General features: G+C 36.0%; 1 protein-coding gene across 1 annotated transcript in view; it reads right to left on the bottom strand.

Annotated features, from left to right (window-relative positions):
- The window catches only part of LOC150110408 (presequence protease, mitochondrial), a 320,487-nt gene that overhangs the window by 294,273 nt on the left and 6,878 nt on the right, over nt 1–19,336 (bottom strand). The window contains exon 2 of the mRNA XM_090393554.1: nt 1,798–1,903. Within this exon, the coding sequence (XP_090249680.1) occupies nt 1,798–1,903 (106 nt within the window). The remainder of the gene's footprint in view (nt 1–1,797; nt 1,904–19,336) is intronic.

Genomic DNA, 19,336 nt, shown 5'->3' on the forward strand with positions numbered 1-19,336 from the left:
AGAGCAGGTATTCCAAGGTTGAGATTTATACAGGTGAGAAGTAGTGTCTTAAACAAAATAATGATACCAAGTTCATAGGGAGGCCGAGAAGGCTATGGATGTGATGTGTTTGTGCTGGGAAAAGCTAGATGTATAAATCGACCAAAGAAGAGAAAACTGATCGTAACAATTGGAATATTATCAAAAGGGGGAGTGAAATAAGATCTTACTTCTAAGAAGTACAACAGGATTACCATTTTGGTACCACAGAAATTCACCATTATCTTTACACCACTGGAGTAGTGTAAAGATAACACTTTACACCACAATCCGAGGAGACAAGTATTTGCGATACTGGTTATAATCTTGAAACCAACTTCTGAGCAATATGTTCATCAAATGAAGAAGAGGAATGGAATGTCATTAGCTAAACTGAGAATGGGATTTAAGTTCAGTAAAGAGATCCCATTAAATAATGTAACAATAGAGAGAGAATGTGGGCAAAGCACAAAACTTGGCATCAACAGTGAAATTTGATGAGAGGAAATCATCTATAACAGCACAGTAACAACCAGAGAGGAAAGTGGAATGTCATTAGCTAAACTGAGAATGGGATTTAAGTTCAGTAAAGAGATCCCATTAAATAATGTAACAATAGAGAGAATGTGGGCAAAGCATAGAACCTGAGTATCTTGGCATCGACAGCGAAATTTGATGAGATGAAATCATCCATGACAGCACAGTAACAACCAGAGAGGAAAGTGGCAACCTGATTTCAAGGGCAGAAGACAGACCATTGAAATGACTTGAAAACGTGTGATTGGAGAAACTCGAGTGGTCTACAATGACTATAAGTTGTTTCTTCAAACTTTCCATGATTTGTGTCCAAAGGTGGTAAGTTGTCTAGAAGATTTGCTATGGAACAAGAACAGTGGATACAGGTGATCACTAACTTGTGTGCTTCCACCACGAGATAGTGAAGAACCACAGACAGCAGGAGCAAGTAGTGGAAATAAGACTTATGGACATGACTTCAGTGCAGGAAGTGCCCAGACTAGTCCACATGTGGTCTCAACAGTGCTTACCTATGAGACAGCAACTGGAAGTAAAGAAAACAAGTTGCTTGAGTTTTTGAGGGACAACTACCTCAGGCAGTATGTAACAGAGGGCACATGAGGATTAAGGGTCTTGGATTTCATAATTCCATCAGAGGATGTTATTATAAATGAGATGTCAAATCTCGTTCCAGTTGGTGAGAGTGACCATGAAGTGATTACCTGAGTGGTTGCCAGCCATGTAAGGACTTCTGTGAGGAAAGGGTATATTTGGAACTACAAGGATGGTGATTATAAGCAGCTCAGAAGACAGCTTGAGTAATAAAAAGAACTCCATGAGTAATAAAAAGAACATTCAAGGTGGGTGTCTTACTTGGTTAGTAAGGGTAGCAAAAGTTCAGTATGAGCAGCAGTTAGCTAATGAAGCCAAAAAAAAAAAAATCCTAGGGAGTTCTTTCAATTTGTAGCCAGCAAAAATAAGAACGATTATGTAGGATGGCATTGGCAACTTCCATAAGTTTACAACATTTTATGAGTTAGACTGACATAAAAAATTAATATAATAATAAAGCAGTAATTATGAAGTAAATATGTAAATCAGAAATATTCTCTTTACTCAGTATAAAGTTAATAAAATATATATTTAACTTGCATTTAAGATACTGATAAATCTGATACATCATTTTAAATTATGCATATATTATGGAACTAAATCAAGGCTATTAATTCAAAAATATTTAAGCTCAGAACTGTAAATAATTACCTCTTGCACAATAAAGCCATTATATTTTTGTCCTTTATTAAATTTTAAAGCTTCTTTAGCAGCAGACAAGAATCGACATGATGTTTTCAAAGGACAGAATATAAACCTAAAAACAAAATTTAATACTGTTGAAATATGAATTTCTTTTATTGACAGATCATATATTCTTTGTATATGTAATGTAACCAAAGCTAATAATAAAAATGTCTATGAAGTGTTATCACAACTAGCTGCTCAAAATAAATATCTCTTAATGCAGAGCACACTTCCCAGGAAGTGTACATTATTCTAAAATCACTTCCCAAATCAGTGCTAACCACTTAGGCTTCATCAGTGAGAACTTAGACCTGTCAAAATAACTATAAAGGTAAAGCAAAATGATGTATGTCTATGTATATATACAAGAACTGTGATATAATTGCTCCATAGTTGTCCGAGTAGTTAGCCAAGCCACGTCCTACTTCCAATAAGTAGGACGGTAGTCTCACACCAGACAATGAAATTCATCACCCACCTAATGATGATCACAAATATTCATACCCATAGCAGGATTTGAATCTGCAGCCTGTTGGTTAGAAAGCAGATATGCAGATTCAAATCCTGCTGTGGACATGGATATTTGTGATCATCTTTAGGTGGGTGATGAATTTCATTGCCTGGTGTGAGACTACAGTCCTACTTATTGGAGGTCTGAAATGGCTTAAAAAGATACCATGTTTGGTCTTTAAATCACGATTTCTAGGCTATGTATATATAAAAAAAAGTATATAAAAACTGATAAACATAAATAAAAAAATAAATCTTTAGACTACCCATGGTACAAATGTACACTGGTGTCCAAAACCTCTTGACGAACATTATTTCTGAAGAAATTCAGGTGAACCAGCTTGTGGAATTTGTATAACTGATGATTTTGAGTAGAAAGCAGGTACATGTGGTAGTACTCAACAGGGCAAAAGACTGCACTAAGCAAATTGTGTTTGAAGGAAGCTCTTTTCGTGAAGGAATAAAGTTGCAAACTTGGATGTCTTGCAATGTCTAAAAGACATCATCTAATGATTTCATGAAAGTAAAGGTAAAGCAAAATGAATTATTGGACAGCTTGAAGAAGGCCACAGAATTACTGATATTGCTAATGGAATGTGTTCCAGATGTTTGCTAAGAAGTCAGCCTCTCTCTCTCTCTACCATGGAGCATGAAGACATTTTTGGTTATAACAGCAAAATGTAACCCACGCAGCATGGCAGGCCAGCTTGCAAGTCAGCTCCATTCAAGTACAGGTACACAGATATCTCAATAAACTGTGGAAAGATGTCTGCGACAAGCAGGCCTACATGCCCTAAGGCCTGTAATCTGCTTTCCTTTATCCACAGCTCATGGTAGATCACTTTTTCATGTTTTCAGTGGTGTTGTATAAATAAAAATTGGACAAGATACTGATGGGCTAATATACTCTTTACAGAGGAGGGTTGTTTTGGACTTTCCTCCAATTCTAGATGACACCTGATCTGGCATGAAAGTGAAACTCCTAACCATCATTAGAATGTTTTTGAAGGGGATAGTTATGATGGTGCTGGGATCTTGGTGTGGGGGAGAGGCATTATGCTTAATGGATGCACTGAGCTGCAAGTGCTGAAAAAGGGACTATGATTGGCAAACGATATTGCAATGAAGTTCAATGTCAAACGTTCCATGGTGATATAGGCAAAGAATTCTTTTTATGAATGAAAATGCAACACCACATTGTACATGAGCAATGGAAATACTTCTGCAGAACCGAGGATATTAATCGAATTAAGTGGCCAGCACATTCCCCAAATCTCAACCACATAGAACACATTTGGGATGCAGTTAACAAGCAAGGCCTTATCCTTGCTCTGATGGAAGAGTGAGCCAGTTTGCCTTAAGAACTCCAGAATCATTAGTTGCTAAGCATGGTACAAAGAGAGAGCTGCATTGCAGTTCAGGATGAACATATTCCATACTGAAATGTCTCTCCACATTCTGTAAGCACTGCATTAATTCCTTAACAACATCCTTAAGAAATTTGTAACTTTATTTATTGCCAATTTATTAGTATACTGGCAATAAATTTATGTCCACATTTTGGCTGTAGTCATGAAAATGTTTTCATATATAAAAATGTAGTTCGTCCTCAGCTTTTAAACACCAGTGTACTATAGGTTTACATATAACCTTTTGTGGGTGTGAGCCACATAAAAAAATAAATAAAATAATTAAAGTTTCCTACTGGATTACATAGAATAGTACGCTGGTGTCCAAAAGTAAGGGCAAACTACATTTTTACCTGTATATGAAAAAAAAAATTCTTATGAATATTAGGTAGTTTAATAAGCTTTGTGTTATAGTGAAGACTTCCTACAATGAGTCATTTGATTCCACAGAAGTATGTTGGTAATAAAAAAACTCTCCCATGGAATCCTTAGTAATCTCATGCCAGTCCCAAGCCTGGATAAAGGAGTAGGGTCGGTCAGATGAGTGTCGATGCTCTGACAGTAAAGAAAACACACGATTGTTATCTGATGCCTATACAATCAACAGCTACAACATGCCGGCTCGGGCGTCACCCGGATAAACAAGGCCCGCGATACCAATGGAGCGATCGGGGTTGGATCAAAAAGTGGGATACCAAAAGGAAACAGAAACTGAAACTAACAGAACTGTAATCAGTAGGAACGTGGAATGTGCGGACACTCTGGATGTCAGGAAAATTAGAATTACTTCGTGAGAAAATGAAGAGATATCGGTGTGATATAATAGGATTGGCAGAGATGCAATGGACATCATTTGGAGAGATCAATGGATGCAAAGTAATATGGTCAGGACATGACACCAGGCCCGAACTAGCAGCTACTTCCTTCTTAACAAAAGAGCTCGAAAGGCACTGTTAGGCTACAAACCCAGTGCCATAACGAGGGCATGGCGAAAGAGGCGCCTGCCACGGGCACAAAAATTTATTTATTTTTATTTTTTACAAAATGTAAAAAATAAAAATAAATAAATAGATATAAAAGTCCGCTTTTTATATTGTATTTTTAAATTTCAGCAATACGCCGCTTTAGACACACAAATTCTGCAACACAGTAGAATTTCGCTACATTTGGTAACACCGGTGAGTTTGAATTCGTCTCGAGTTAGATGGCAACGACAGCGCCTAATATCACGACTTGAACCATTTGAACAAAACATTTCTTTTGCAATTGTTCTCATTTTTGTCTCAAGCAAATTGTTCCGTTGCACCATTAACTATTATGAATGTATTTTCCCATTTTATGATTTTGTATCTCCAAATTCCTGTCTAATCCTAAACATTTGCATAGATAATCTAATACAGTCTTCCGTTATCCTCCTAATGTGTCTATCTGCCCATCCTAAGTTTATTACCCTCCATATTATAATTTTAATCCCTTTATGACCTCCTTCGATATCATTCCATCTACCTGATTCCCTCGTTTCATGACCCATTCACAAAAATTATTCGCCAGCCCTTATTTACACCCATCAAACCCAGGATCCAATGAAAATCACAATCTTTCCACCCCTCAATATTTCCATTCGTCTCTACTTTTTGTAGATAAGAGAATTTCAAAAATCATGTAATTATATTATTAGTCTTGTTGTCATTCATAAGACAGCTGTGTTGTTGCTGTGTCATAATTATTGTTAGATATTTTCGCTCTTTTGTGGAACAAAACATACTGGAAAAGACAGATAATTTTATTTACATACAACATACTGGCATACTGAGTAAATACTATAAATAATTATATTAATAAAAACACGAATTTAAATTAATAAATATTTCTAGGGTAATATGCCACCAAAAAAACCTTCTGGTGCACAGTTTAAAATAATAAGAGAATAGAAGATTGAAAATATAAAGAAAAATGTAACTCCAATTGATATTTTTATTAAAAAATCATCTACACCTCTAGTTCATTCAAGCTTAACAACTGAATCAGATCTGCTTAATTGAGAAGCAATGGAATAATGATAATTATATGGTAGGTGTTAAATTGAGAAAATATTAATAATGCAAAAATAATAGATTTTAATGATCCCACAACATGGCACATAACAAATAGTAACATACGAATATTTGTTCAACATGGACCTGAGTTGTGTGATAACATAAGTGCTTAACCTGAAACAGAAAATCGGCATTTTGATAAAAAATGGTTGTAAAAACCATGTCAAACAGAGAACAAGTACTCAGAAATTGGTTGATATATTGCAAGCGAAAAGATGCACTGTTCTATTTTCCATGTATGCTTTTTGGAAAAAATCAGAACGTATGGACCACTACGGGGTTTCGAGACTGGCAGCATTTGAATCCTATGTTACCACATCATGAAAATTCATTATATCATAAAAAAAATTATGTCGAATGAAAAACTTTCGAATCAATAATTAAGAAAGGTAGTTTTATAGATGATCAATTACAAGAAGCAATTTTAAAAGAAAAAGAAAAGTGGAAGCATATTTTAAAAGTTATTTTGAATGACATTCCATTCTGCACTGCGTAAAAAATAATGACGCTTTGAAAGGAACTTGTGAAAAAATTGGTCATCCCGAATGTGGAAAATTTTTGAACACGATAGAATTAATTAGTCACTACGATCCTATTATTGCACAACATATTAAAAGTCATAAGAAAAATAAAGTTAATTATTTCTCTCCTATAATACAAAATGATATAATTAATACAGTTGCTTTTAAAATTAGACAGCATATTATTTCAAATATTCAAAAAGCAAAATATTTTTCTATTTTATTTGGCACAACTGACACTTCTCACCAGGAAATTTTTTACGCTATTAACATTGATCCTAACACGAATAAATGTAGCATTGAGGAAACCTTTATACATTTTATTGTGACACATGAAAAACTGGCGAAGCACTTGTGAATGACATCAAAAAAAAGTTAATATCAGACGGATTAAATATTAGAAATATAAGAGGACAGTCATATGATAATAGAGCGAATATGGCAGGTAAATACAAGGGGATACAAGCCAGGATATTATGTTTAAACAATATGGTGAGGTTTGTTCCATGCACTGCTCACAGCCTTAATTTAATAAGCATTCATGCTGCATTCAAATGAAATCATGGTTTGGAACAATTCAACAATTGTTTAACTTTTTTTGTAAATTCTATTAATAGATGGGATCTTTTAAAGGAAAAATTATCTGTTCGTCTTAAAGGTTTAAGTGACATGAAGTGGTCCGTGAAAGCTAACGCGGTAAAAGAATGAAATGTGTGATGGACAAAGACAAGTTACAGCAGACTCTGTAAGAAATGCTTGAATGTTGCAAAAATTATTAACAAAATTTAATTTTGTTGCACTATTAATATTTTGGGATACAATATTAGGAAAGATAAATTATTATTATTATTATTATTATTATTATTATTATTCAGGCCTCCATGGAGTCAAAAGACTCATCATGGGAGGTCCTTCCTAAGAACATAAAGTCTGTCAAGACTCATCGAGGGGAGGTTCCCCCTAAGAAACACAGTCTATCATACCACTCCTTAAACTCATTGACCGTTCTCGCTCTCACCACTCCATCAGGCAATGCATTCCACGGTTCAACCACCCTCCATGCAAAGAAAACCACTCCTCACCCTCTTGCTCACAGTTTCCTTTCGTAACTTCCAGGGATGGCCTCTTGTCATCACTCCTTCCCACTGTTCAACCAAATAAAGTAAATTTACTTTTACAAGAAAAAAAACCACAGTCGAAAATGTTGCGAAAATGATAAAAGCTCTAAAAAATGAAATTCAACAGTACCGAAATAATTTTTTTTCGATTCGCTTCACAATTCGGCAAAAAGTTTAGCCGAAACAATAAATATTGAAACTTACATTCAAGAAAAGAGACAGCGCAAAATAAAAAATATGCCTGGTGAGAAAGCTACTGATGATTCATTTGACATGAATGAAACTGCATTACTAAAAAAAAAAAGATGTGTGAAGTTTTAGATCTAATACCCATACAACTCAATGATAGATTTACTGCTTTACAAGAGGTTGCAAAACGACTTCATTTTTTTAAATGGACACGCATTAAAAATTATGCAGCTAGATGATCTCAAACGATGCGCAGCTGACCTGGCATTGAAATATAATAGCGACTTAGATTCTCCAGAATTTGTATGTGAAATTGAGAGTTTCAAATATCAAGCCATGGAAGTTTTTGAAAATTTAGGCGATATAAACACAAAAAATCTTGCAAAAAAATTACGAACTCTCATTACAAAACATGTATCTAAATCTAGACATAGCATTAAGGATTTTCATAACAATGCATGTAACAACAGCTTCCTACAAACGTTTTTACAATTTTCAATTTTTTAGCAAATTGAAAATTGTAAAATCGTATACCTTCGTTCTTCTATTGGACAAGAGAAATTATAATATCAATTGAAAAAGATATTGCAAAAACATAAAATTATGATGATATAATAGATGTGTTTGCAAATGAAAAAGCTAGAAAAATTTCTTTATAAAATATTATTATTATTATTATAAAAACCTCCATGGAGTCAAAGACTCATCGTGGGGGGTCCACTGTTATACACATAGTTTATCATACCGTGCCTTAAATATATTCACTGTCTCTGCGCTCACCACACTCTCGAGCAATGCATTCCAATCACTCACCACTCTGCATGCAAAAAACCTGCTCGTCACTCCCTTGCTCACACCCTCCTTATACAGTTTCCAGGGATGACCTCTTGTTCTCCTGCTATCTTCACCCATTCTGTGCAAAACCTCCCCGACATTAATCTGGTAATATCCTCTTAACAGCTTATGTCTAAATCATACCCCTCCCCCCCTCCTCCTTCTATCCACCAATTTCTGCAAATTGCATTTTGTCAGTCTGTCTCCATACTCTACATTCCAGAGACCAGAAACCACCTTAGTCAATCACCTCTGAACTTTTACCAATGCATCTTCATCTTTTTGAAAACCAGGTGACCAGATCTGTGCACAGCAATCCATATGTGGCCTGATCAAAGCCTTATACAAAGGGACCATAACATCCTTACTTCTAGAAGTCAGTGTCCTCCACATCATTCTCATTATCCACTGCATTGTCTCACAATTTTAGTAACATGTCCCCGAAATTTTAGGTCCTTGTCTATAATCACAACCAGATCTCTCATCTCCTCTACCTCTTCCAAGATATTTCCACCGATTGTGTATTTTACATCCCATCTCTGCTTGCCAAATTTCAAAACCTTACACTTTGAAACACTGAATTGACATCCCCACTCATTCACCCATTCAGGCAGTGTATTCAAGTCCTCTTGCAAAGCTACAGCACCTGCTCTACTCCTGATAGCTCTCCCCAACTTTGCGTCATCTGCAAACAACTGCATATCACCATTCGGACCTCTCCAAATATCATTTTCATACAAATTAAACAGCAATGGACCCAAAACAGACCATTGAGTTACACCACTAGTAACTTTCCTCTTCTGGGATATTGCTCCTCCACAGATAACTCGCTGATACCTAACAGACAGCCAATCTCCAATCCAGTGATCTAATCTACTGTTCAGCCCCATCCGTTCCAATTTAATTACAAGCTTGTCATGTGGCAATTTATCAAACGCCTTTGCAAAATCTAAATATACCATTGTATATGCAACACCCTTATCCAACGCACTTGTCACCTTATTATAAAAAGTAAGCAGATTGCTAAAGCATGATCTTCCTTTAATAAATCCATGCTGGCCGCCAAAGAATATTTTTCTGTTGTCAACCCAATTCTGAATCTTAGTCCTAACTAACTTCTCTAATACCTTAACCACAACTCCAGACACACAGACTGGTCTATAATTCAAAACCTTACTCTTATCATCTCCCTTATGAATTGGAACAATTTTACCCTTTTTCCACTCTTGGAATTTGACCCAGTGAGAGACTCATGTTGAAAAGATATGCAAAAGCTGTGTTAACTCTCTGGCACATTCCCTCAAAATACGTGGTGAAATAGCATCAAATCCCACAGCCTTATTTACATGAAGTCTATTTAATTCGTCATATACCTCCTGTTCACTTACTAACAATTTCTCCTTCTTTCCCACTGCTTTCAAGTTCTGCACGATGTCACATTCATAAGAATGAAATACCTTTATGAATTGCTCACGAAATATCTCAACTATATCCTCTCAGCAGTTATCATTCCTCCGTTTTCACCAATCAATTTCCATCCTACCATAATCATTCTTTCTTCTACTGGCCACATATCAAAAAAACGTTTTAGGATTTTTTTTCGCCGCTTTAGCTTACTGTTGCTCATACTTCATTTTTGCTACCTTTATCAAGCTAGTCACCTTCCTCGCCTGCTCTCTGTACTTCTCATGCAACTGGTTGTTATTAATACTCATTTAGTGTTTCTTCCATAATACCTTCTTCCAGATTGCATACCTTATCTCTTGATTCATCCATTTTACACCTACTCTATTTACCCTCTTAACCTTTAGAATACACTGATATTGTCTCTACCAAATAGTTCTTGAGTATGGCCCAAGCAGCATTGATATCCTTTCCATTCAGCTCCTCTTTCCAATTTTTTATTGCAAGCTGTTTCCTGAGCTTTTCGTAATTACCAGTCTTATAATTATACATATATCCCTTTCTAACAGAAGTCCTCGAATGACTGGTCACACCGCAAGCGATCACCTCATGTCACTCTCACCAACTGGTGGAAGATTTGACACCTCATTTATAATAACATCATCTGATGAGATGATCAAATCCAATACTCTTGATCCTCTGTTACATGCTGCCTATGGTAATTGTCTTTCAAAAACTCCAAAAATTAATTTTCTTTACCCCCAGATGCAGTCTCTTGCTTCCAGTCTATGTTACCATAGTTAAAGTCGCCAAATAATGATAACTCGTTTCTTGCTAGCTAGGCCAATTTGCCTATACATTTCCTTCTCATTACCCTCCATATTACCAGGTTTATAGCAACACCCAACTAAAAATTTCATCCTGTTTACTTCTACCTCACATCATACTGCATCATAACTGTGACCACTATTTGCACCTTGCAAATCTACCTTAGATGGGCACAAGTCATCTGCTACCATTAACAGTACTCCTCCTCCCTTTCTTCCCTGTCTATCTTCACGAAAAATCCCATATCCGTTCATCTCTATTCCTGTCAGGATGTCATCGTCATCTAACCACATCTCACTTATACCAACAATTTTGGGACCAATAAACTCAAGCAAAGCAACAATTTCATTCCTCTTATTTCGAATACTTCTAGCATTAGTGAATAAACATAAGAAATCATTACTGCTTCTACAAGTCCTACAAACATCACTCCTACAATGTGACTCTACAATACCTTTCCCAGTCATTTCCTCTATATTACCACCAATTCTACAACTTTCCTCACACCTAAACTCCCCCCACCCATCCCAGGCCATCTCAATCTGTGTTTGCCCATTCACCTCTGAATTCAGCATTAGCATGTTTCATAAAGTGTCTCCCCATCCACCCTGACCCCCCACACCCCTCGTTTCCCTGTTTGTGTTGTACCTCCACTCTCTCATTTACTTCATTCATAATATTCACCTCCCTATTTGCAAGTGAGCAACTACCTCTCCCTACCCTGCTTTTTTGCTCTTTCATATCACTTCGCACCACCTAAGATCTATTTATTAGTCATTACCTCTCCCGCCAGTAACAATCTCTCCAGCTGACTCACACCAAAACATGCTGAACTTATTTATGTTTTTATTATATTATTTTATATTATACCCATGCTGTGTATTTCTTTAATTTATTTGTCATTGAATATGAATAAAAATTTGTTCTTATTTAATAGATTATTTATTTATACAAATACATAATTGGATTCACAGGCAACTCCTTTTGATGGGGTTAATAGTATGTATTTAACACATTGTATTTAGTAAAATTTAACTTGTTACATTTAAATTTTTCAAAATTTTTGTCATTTTTGGATTAGGGAGGGCGCAAGTTAGACACTTGCCACAGACACTTCATACCCTCGTTATGGTACTGTACAAAACAGTCGATGAACGAATCATAGTAGCAAGATTTCAGGCAAAACCATTTAACATATCAATGCACCCACATCTGACAGCACAGATGAGGATATTGACTTATTTTACAAAGAGCTGACAGAGACAATAGAAACAATACCAAAGAGAGATGTGCTAATTATCGAAGGAGATTGGAATGCCAAAGATGGAATAGATAATGATGGTTGAGAAAAAGTCATGGGAAAATATGGTTTCAGAGAAAAAAATGAACGAGGTGAAAAATTGTTAGAATTTGCTGTGGACCACAAGATGATGATCTGTAACACAAGATTCCAATAAAAGGAGTGTAGAAAATGGACGTGGCGATCAAATGATGAGAAAACCAAGACCATGAATGATATGATTACAATTAAAAAAAGATGGATAACATCAGTACAGCAGCATCGAACTTTTCAAGGAGCGGATATAGACTCGAACCATAGTTTAGAGATTGCAAACATCAAGTTGAAATTAAAAAAGAAATATAAATCCCAACATCAGAATAGAAGAGATACAGAACGAATAAGTGAAGCAGAAATAGGAAGAAGGTACAGAACAGTGTTAGAAGAGAAACTTAAAAGTGTGGAGAAAGAAAAAACTTGAATCTAAGAGTGAAAAGTGTAATGAAGGCAATAGAAGACGCAGTTGAAGAAACAGTACCAGAAGAAGAAGAAGAGAAGATCAAGAAGAAATGGATTAGACAAGAAACACTGAAGTTAGTAGAGGAGAAAAGAATGTTGAAGATAAGAAGGGATACATCAGAACAAATAGAGCAGCAATAGAAGAAAGTGTAATGAGGTGAAAAAAGCAGTCAGAATGGATAAGATGAAATGGTTAGAAGCCCAATGCAACAATATAGAACAGTACTATGGAGAGCATAAAACAAAGGAGGTATACAAAATGATTAGAACCATTAATAGAAAGTGGCAACCAAAACAGACCACAATTAAAGATGAAAAAGGCAAAGTATTGATGAATAAAGAAAAACTTGTACAGCAGTGGACAAGATACTGTAGTGTTATACAAAGAAAAACTAGATTTAGATAGCGCTGGGAAACTGACTGAAGAATTGAAACAGATATCACCACCAGGTAACGAGTATGATATGAGCATTTTAAGAGGAGAGGTAGAAAAAGTAATAGGACGGCTAAAACACAACAAGAGTCCTGGTAACGATAACATCACCGGAGAAATGATTAAATATGGTGGTGAAATTATACTTACAGAAATGCACCAACTATGTAATATGGTATGGAAAGAAAGGAAAATGCCAGAGGACTGGGTGAAATCAATATTAGTGACATTATACAAGGAAATAAGCTAGAATGTAAAAATTATAGAAAACTTGCCTTGACAAGTCACCTTGGTAAAGTGATGATGACAATGACAGAAGGATTGAGAACACAATTGGAAGCAAACCTTGCAGATGAGCAAGTAGGATTTAGGAAGGATAGACCTACAACTCAACAGATTTTGACAATGAGGTTAATAGCAGAGAAAGCTAGGAGAAAAAACAAAAACATATATACTTGCTTTGTTGATTTTCAGAAAACATTTGACAGTATTGACAAGAAAGTGACATTAGCAGTTCTGGAATCCTATGGAATTGATAAAAATATAATAACTATATTAAAAGATGTTTACCAGAATGCAGTTGCAGCAGTTAGAATAGGTGAGGATTTGGGGAAATGGTTTAGAACAAGCAGAGGTACTAGACAGTGGGACCCAATATCACCAAGCATTTTCATCGCACATTTAGAAAGAGCAATGGACAAACTGAAGGAAGATGCAAAAGGTATATCTGCACATGGAATGAGAAATAACAATCTGAGATTTGCAAATGACATTGTTATTATTGAAGAAGACAAAAGAGAACTACAAAAAACACTGAAACTGTTAAATGAGGAAGGGAAGAGATTTGGACTTGTTATGAACCTGGAAAAAAACAAAGACACTGGTATTTGGTGAGAAGAACATGAAACAAAAGATACAAGTGGATGGAATTGATATAGAAAATGTAGAACAATTCACATATTTGGGAAGTAAAATGACATGATTTGGACTGTAAAAAAAAAAAAATAAAGATCAGGAATGCTCTTTAAAGGAAAAAAAGGAAAGATGTACTGGAAATATGCATCTTTAGTGGTGTACTGTATGGATCTGAAACATGGGTAATAAATAAGGAATCAAGAAAAAGAATTTTGGCATTTGAAAGAACTTGTTACAAGAAGATTCTAAGAATAGGATGGGTACAGAAAATCACAAATGAAGAGCTCTATCGGAAGATACAACCAAAAGAGAATCTAATGCAGAAGATTATAAAATGGAAGCTGCAATTATTTGGACAAATCTGTAGAATGAGTGAGGACTGGAAGATAAAGACATTTATGTTTGGTATTTTGGATGGTTTAAACAGAAGAGGTAGACCATACAGAGAATGGATAGACGATATAAAGGACTGGTGTGGAATGGGTGTACAGAAACTGCGACACTATGCACTGGACAAAGAAAGGTGGAAAGTGAAGGAGGCATCGGACACCAACGGGTAGTGAGCCCATGGTTCGTGATGATGACGTTGTATAATATTAATTCCAACTGGCATTTCTATACCAACTTTAATAGGCAGGCTAGTAGAGATGACACATGCTATTACCAATATCTTACACAAATTGTTCACATGATAACAGAATACCAGATAACCTTGTCTTATCTGTAAAACATTCTATACTACTTCATCAGCGATCCTTTAAATATTCTTCTAAGTAATGAGCATCCAATGGTGAACATCCATGCACAGTTCAGCTCCAAATTTATCAAAGTAACCTCTCATTTCCTTCCTTCATTTCATCCACCACTGTTCATTTGAAAAGCCTTTTTCATACCGTTTTTCTCAATGAATACAATCCGCAGTTTTTCAAGAAACTTTTAACAGATTCCTGCTTTCTCCTTAACCACTTGCCCACACATAGCACTGTCATGTTATGTCTTATGGGCTCTGATATGTGATGTTAAAAAACTTATGTGGAAGCAATTTGCCCACTAGGCAATTCAAACCACAATCTAGTGCTCATTTGCAGAGACTACTTACATCGATGTAGATGTCTGGAATCAAGAGAATGCCAAGTAGGATAATATCTGTTACTTCTATGTCTGATTTCCTTGGCTGTATCATTGTTTTCAGTATTCTAATCCAAATATTTGCACTAACCATATCACTAAAGCAATCAGACTGGTACGAAAACATCAATTTCTGTGTTCCACTATGAATTTCCAATCTAAGTTAGTATCTCGTTTCTTATCTAAGCATTACTTCTCCAAATAGTCTTGTGTATGTCAAAGATTCACATGAGAAAAACTGGTCATACAATTCGCTGGCCTGGTTGGCTGAGAAGTTAGCGTATCCATTCACCAGTCAAAAGGCTGTGGGGTCGAAACCTGTCGTGGGCATGGATGTTTGTGATTGTCTGTAAAATTACCAGTGGTGGTAGATGGCATTGTTGTAGATGATGGTAGTTGTAGTTTGTAGTTGGAGTGGTGGAGAAAGAGAGCTGTAGAGTAGGTGCCCTCCCTCAATGAGTCTTTGGACTCCCTGGAGGTGTCACGTAATAATAATAATTTGCTTTTATGAAATTGCCATCTTTCTTTTCACTTTGTAAACAAAGCCTGAAATGGCTGCAAACCAAAATTATTAACAAATTGAAAACTGACTTAAAAAAAGCTAAACAAAGCAGTTTCTCTGTCTGAAACTTGAGTTTTAGCCCTGCAACTCAAAAACAATCATATAACTAACCATTTCAGACAATAACACACTTATGAGCCTGACCCCATAAGTGATACCAAAGTTGAAGTAATGAAGAAGTCATATTTCCATATATAAGTAGCCAAAAGGTGTCACTCATTAGTAGAATACTCTAGATTAGAGATAGAAGTTGAAAGTTTTTTCTCTTAGTTATACTATAAATTAAAGATGCCAAGAAATTATATTCCTGGTTTCATCCTTTATCCAAGTATAAGCAAAGTTTCTGTATGAAGTCACTTCACAACTGGGTAGTGGCCTTTCCCATAATGCATAGCATTTCATTATGGGATACTAAGGCAATCAATGTGATGTCATTACCCTCTATATACAAGTAGTCCAGTCGTGAAGTGACTTCACAGCAACTGTATTTGCTTACACTTGGATAAAGGATGAAACCAAGAATATAATTTCTTGGCATCTTTAATTTATTTATAAAGTTTTAGAGGCTAACAAAGAAATAGGAGTTTACAAGAACCAACCCCAACTAGATGGATGAGATTATGATATATATATATATATATATAAATATCAGTGCCATTGCATGCCCATTTAGGTTGGATGTGCTGTTGTATGGCTTATGCAACCCTGGCTACAAAATTCACATCAAATTGACCGTAAATTACATTTTTATAGATGTATGAAAGTTTTAAGAGTGCACAGTGCATCAGTGTTCATCTTAATTGGTCCAATGCAATTAATTGTAGGATAACTTTGAATACTTTAAGTTATCAATTCATGCTATTATTATTAAAGGAGACCTCCACAAAGTCAGGGACTCATTGAGGGAAGCCACATACTACATGCATTGGTTATCATACTTATTCTTAAATTCATTCACATTGCTTGCACTCACAACATCCAATGGCAATCCATTCCAATCACACACCACCCTATAAGAGAAAAATCTAGCCCTCATCCCCTTCATACCAGCATTCATTCTCAGCTTCCAAGGATGCCCTCCTGTCCTTTCCACACACTCCATAAATTGAAAAATTCCATCAATTGAAATCCTGTATGACCCTTTCAGAAGTTTGTAAGTCTCAATCATATCACCCCTCTTTCTCCTATTTGCTAGTGTCTTTAGTCTACAAATTCTCAATCTGTCTTCATAATCAGTATTTCAGAAACCTGATATCATTTTAACACTCAACTTTGTACTCTCTCTCTCTCTCTCTCTCTCCAATATATCACAATCACAATGGAAACCAGAAGATCAGACCTGTGCACAATAGTCCAAGTGAGATCTTATCAAGGCCTTGTAAAGAGGCAAAATGACATCCTTATCTCTACATGTGAATGTTCGTTTCAGCATTGCAATTATCTTTTGAGTTGTATTTGCAATCTTTGCTACATGGCCCCTGAACTTCAACTTCCTATCTATTAACACTCCAAGATCCCTAGCCTCATTAGTTTTTTCTAGCATAATCCCACCAATATAATGTGCCATTGGATATCTAATCACTCTGAAGTGAATGCCTTTACATTTACTGACATTGAACTAACATACATTTTCCCATGCCCACAATTCCGGCCTATTCAAAAGATAATTGCCCTACCTATCTTTGCATCATTAGCAAATAGCTGTATGTTGCTTGTCATAACCTTCTCAATATCATTAATGTACAGATTGAATAACAGTGGATCAAACACTGATCCTTGTGGTACACCACTGGTTACCTTAAATCTTGCAGACTCACAACTCCCGCATACCACTTTTTGATATTTGTCAGTCAGCCATCCTCTTATCCATGCTAATATTCTCCAATTTATACAACAGTCTACCATGCTGTATTTTATCAAAAGCCTTAGCAAAATCCAAAAGTATCATGGTGTATGCATTCCCCTTGTCTGGTTCGATGGTAACATTGTTAGAGAACGCGAGTAAGTTGCTAAAACGTGACCTTCCCCTTAATAAACCCATGCTGCTCACTGCAAACACATTTCTGAAATCGAGCCCTGACCAATTTTTCCAAAATCTTTACCACCACTCCAGAGATACTAATTGGTCGATAGTTGGATACATCAGTCTTTGCACCACCCTTGTGCAATGGAATTACCATAATTCCTGAGGAATCTTACCTGTTCTAAGACTCATATTAAACAGCTTGGAAAAAGGAATAGCGATTTCAGCCGAACACTCTTTTTGCACATGTGCTGATATCCCATCAGTCCCTATTGCTGAATTCTTATTCAGTTTGTGCAACAGCTCTAATATCACGTCCTCATACAGCCGAGTTGTTTCTTAATCCAGTGAAGAGGTAGCAGTGAGCTCAATGTCGTGTACACCAGGTTGATAGCTTTTAACAAAATGGGCACTCATTAGTTGTCATGCCATCTGCATTTAGAAGAGTTATTCTTTCATATTCATTGTCTTACTTATGGAATATTGATAGTATTCTTGTGGGTTGTCTTTAGCACACAGAGCCAGTTTCTTTTCATACTCAGACTTTGCTTTCTGTACAACAGTCGTGACTATTCTAGCCTGCTGCTTATAACATTCCTAATGGACGCCATCCTTATACAAATGGTATTCCTTCCACATCGTCCTTTTCTTACAAATCTCTTGCTTAATAAGATTACACATCCATTTGACTCCTGCTCTATTTATTCTTCAAACTCTTGGAACACATTCTGATATTGCATCATTCAAGTGTTGTTTAAATGCTTCCCGTGCACGGTAGATATTCTTTCCATCCAGCAACCAATCCCATTCCACTGAACTCGGTGTACTCCTCAGTTGGTCATAATTTCTTGCTTTTGTAGTTCAGCATGTAACCTTTTCTGAATGGAAGATTCATAAACTTAGTCACTTCCCAAGTGAGTACCGCATGATCACTGTCACCAACCGGAGACAGAATAGTTACATCTTTAACTGAAAACCCTCTGACACTATAATCAAACAAATGCATACCGAAATATATTATGGACGACAAGGAATTCTTGTTTTAATTCTCTACCTAAGCATAAGCAAAAAATTTGCATGTGAAATAACTTCAGAAGTCTATTTGTATATAGCAGCTGCTGACTTCACATCAGCTGCCTCTATATCTCATATGATGCAAAGTACACTCCCTGAAGGGAAGTGTGCATGGTATTCTTTTACAAATAAAAGTAGTAAAATGATATATCATCATTTTATTGAAAAATCTGGACAGAGATAGTTATAGAAGGTTTCACTACTGGTTAGAAAATTAAATTAAAGATTCTTGCTTAATCCTTTATCCAAGTGTAAGCAAACAGACTGCATGTGAAAGATCTTCATGCATAGGCTACTTGTATATAGAGGCTAATGAGAATCTGTGTGTTAAGGTTTATGTGCTGGGAGAAACTCATGTTAGAGGTTTAATGGAGTGAAACAGCACTGAGAACAGATTAAAAAATATCCAAAATTTCATATCAGTCACTGAGACATTGTCAGGAAGTCCAATAGGAGACATAACACATACACAAAAGCAGCATAAAACTAAGTCAAACACATGGACAAAAGACTAGAGTCCTAACTAGGACTCCAGTCTTTTGTCCTCTGTGGACACCTATTGGCAACCTAGGATGTAAACTGGGATTGCAAAGTATTACTGCTGTTTCCATTTAACCTCTAACATGGTTCATGACTTTACATTAACTACTGTAGTATCCCA

Source organism: Typopeltis vanoorti, chromosome 1, assembly GCF_054136105.1.
Source record: "Typopeltis vanoorti isolate ZY-2024b chromosome 1, IOZ_Tvanoo_1.0, whole genome shotgun sequence".
NCBI lineage: Eukaryota > Metazoa > Arthropoda > Arachnida > Uropygi > Thelyphonidae > Typopeltis > Typopeltis vanoorti.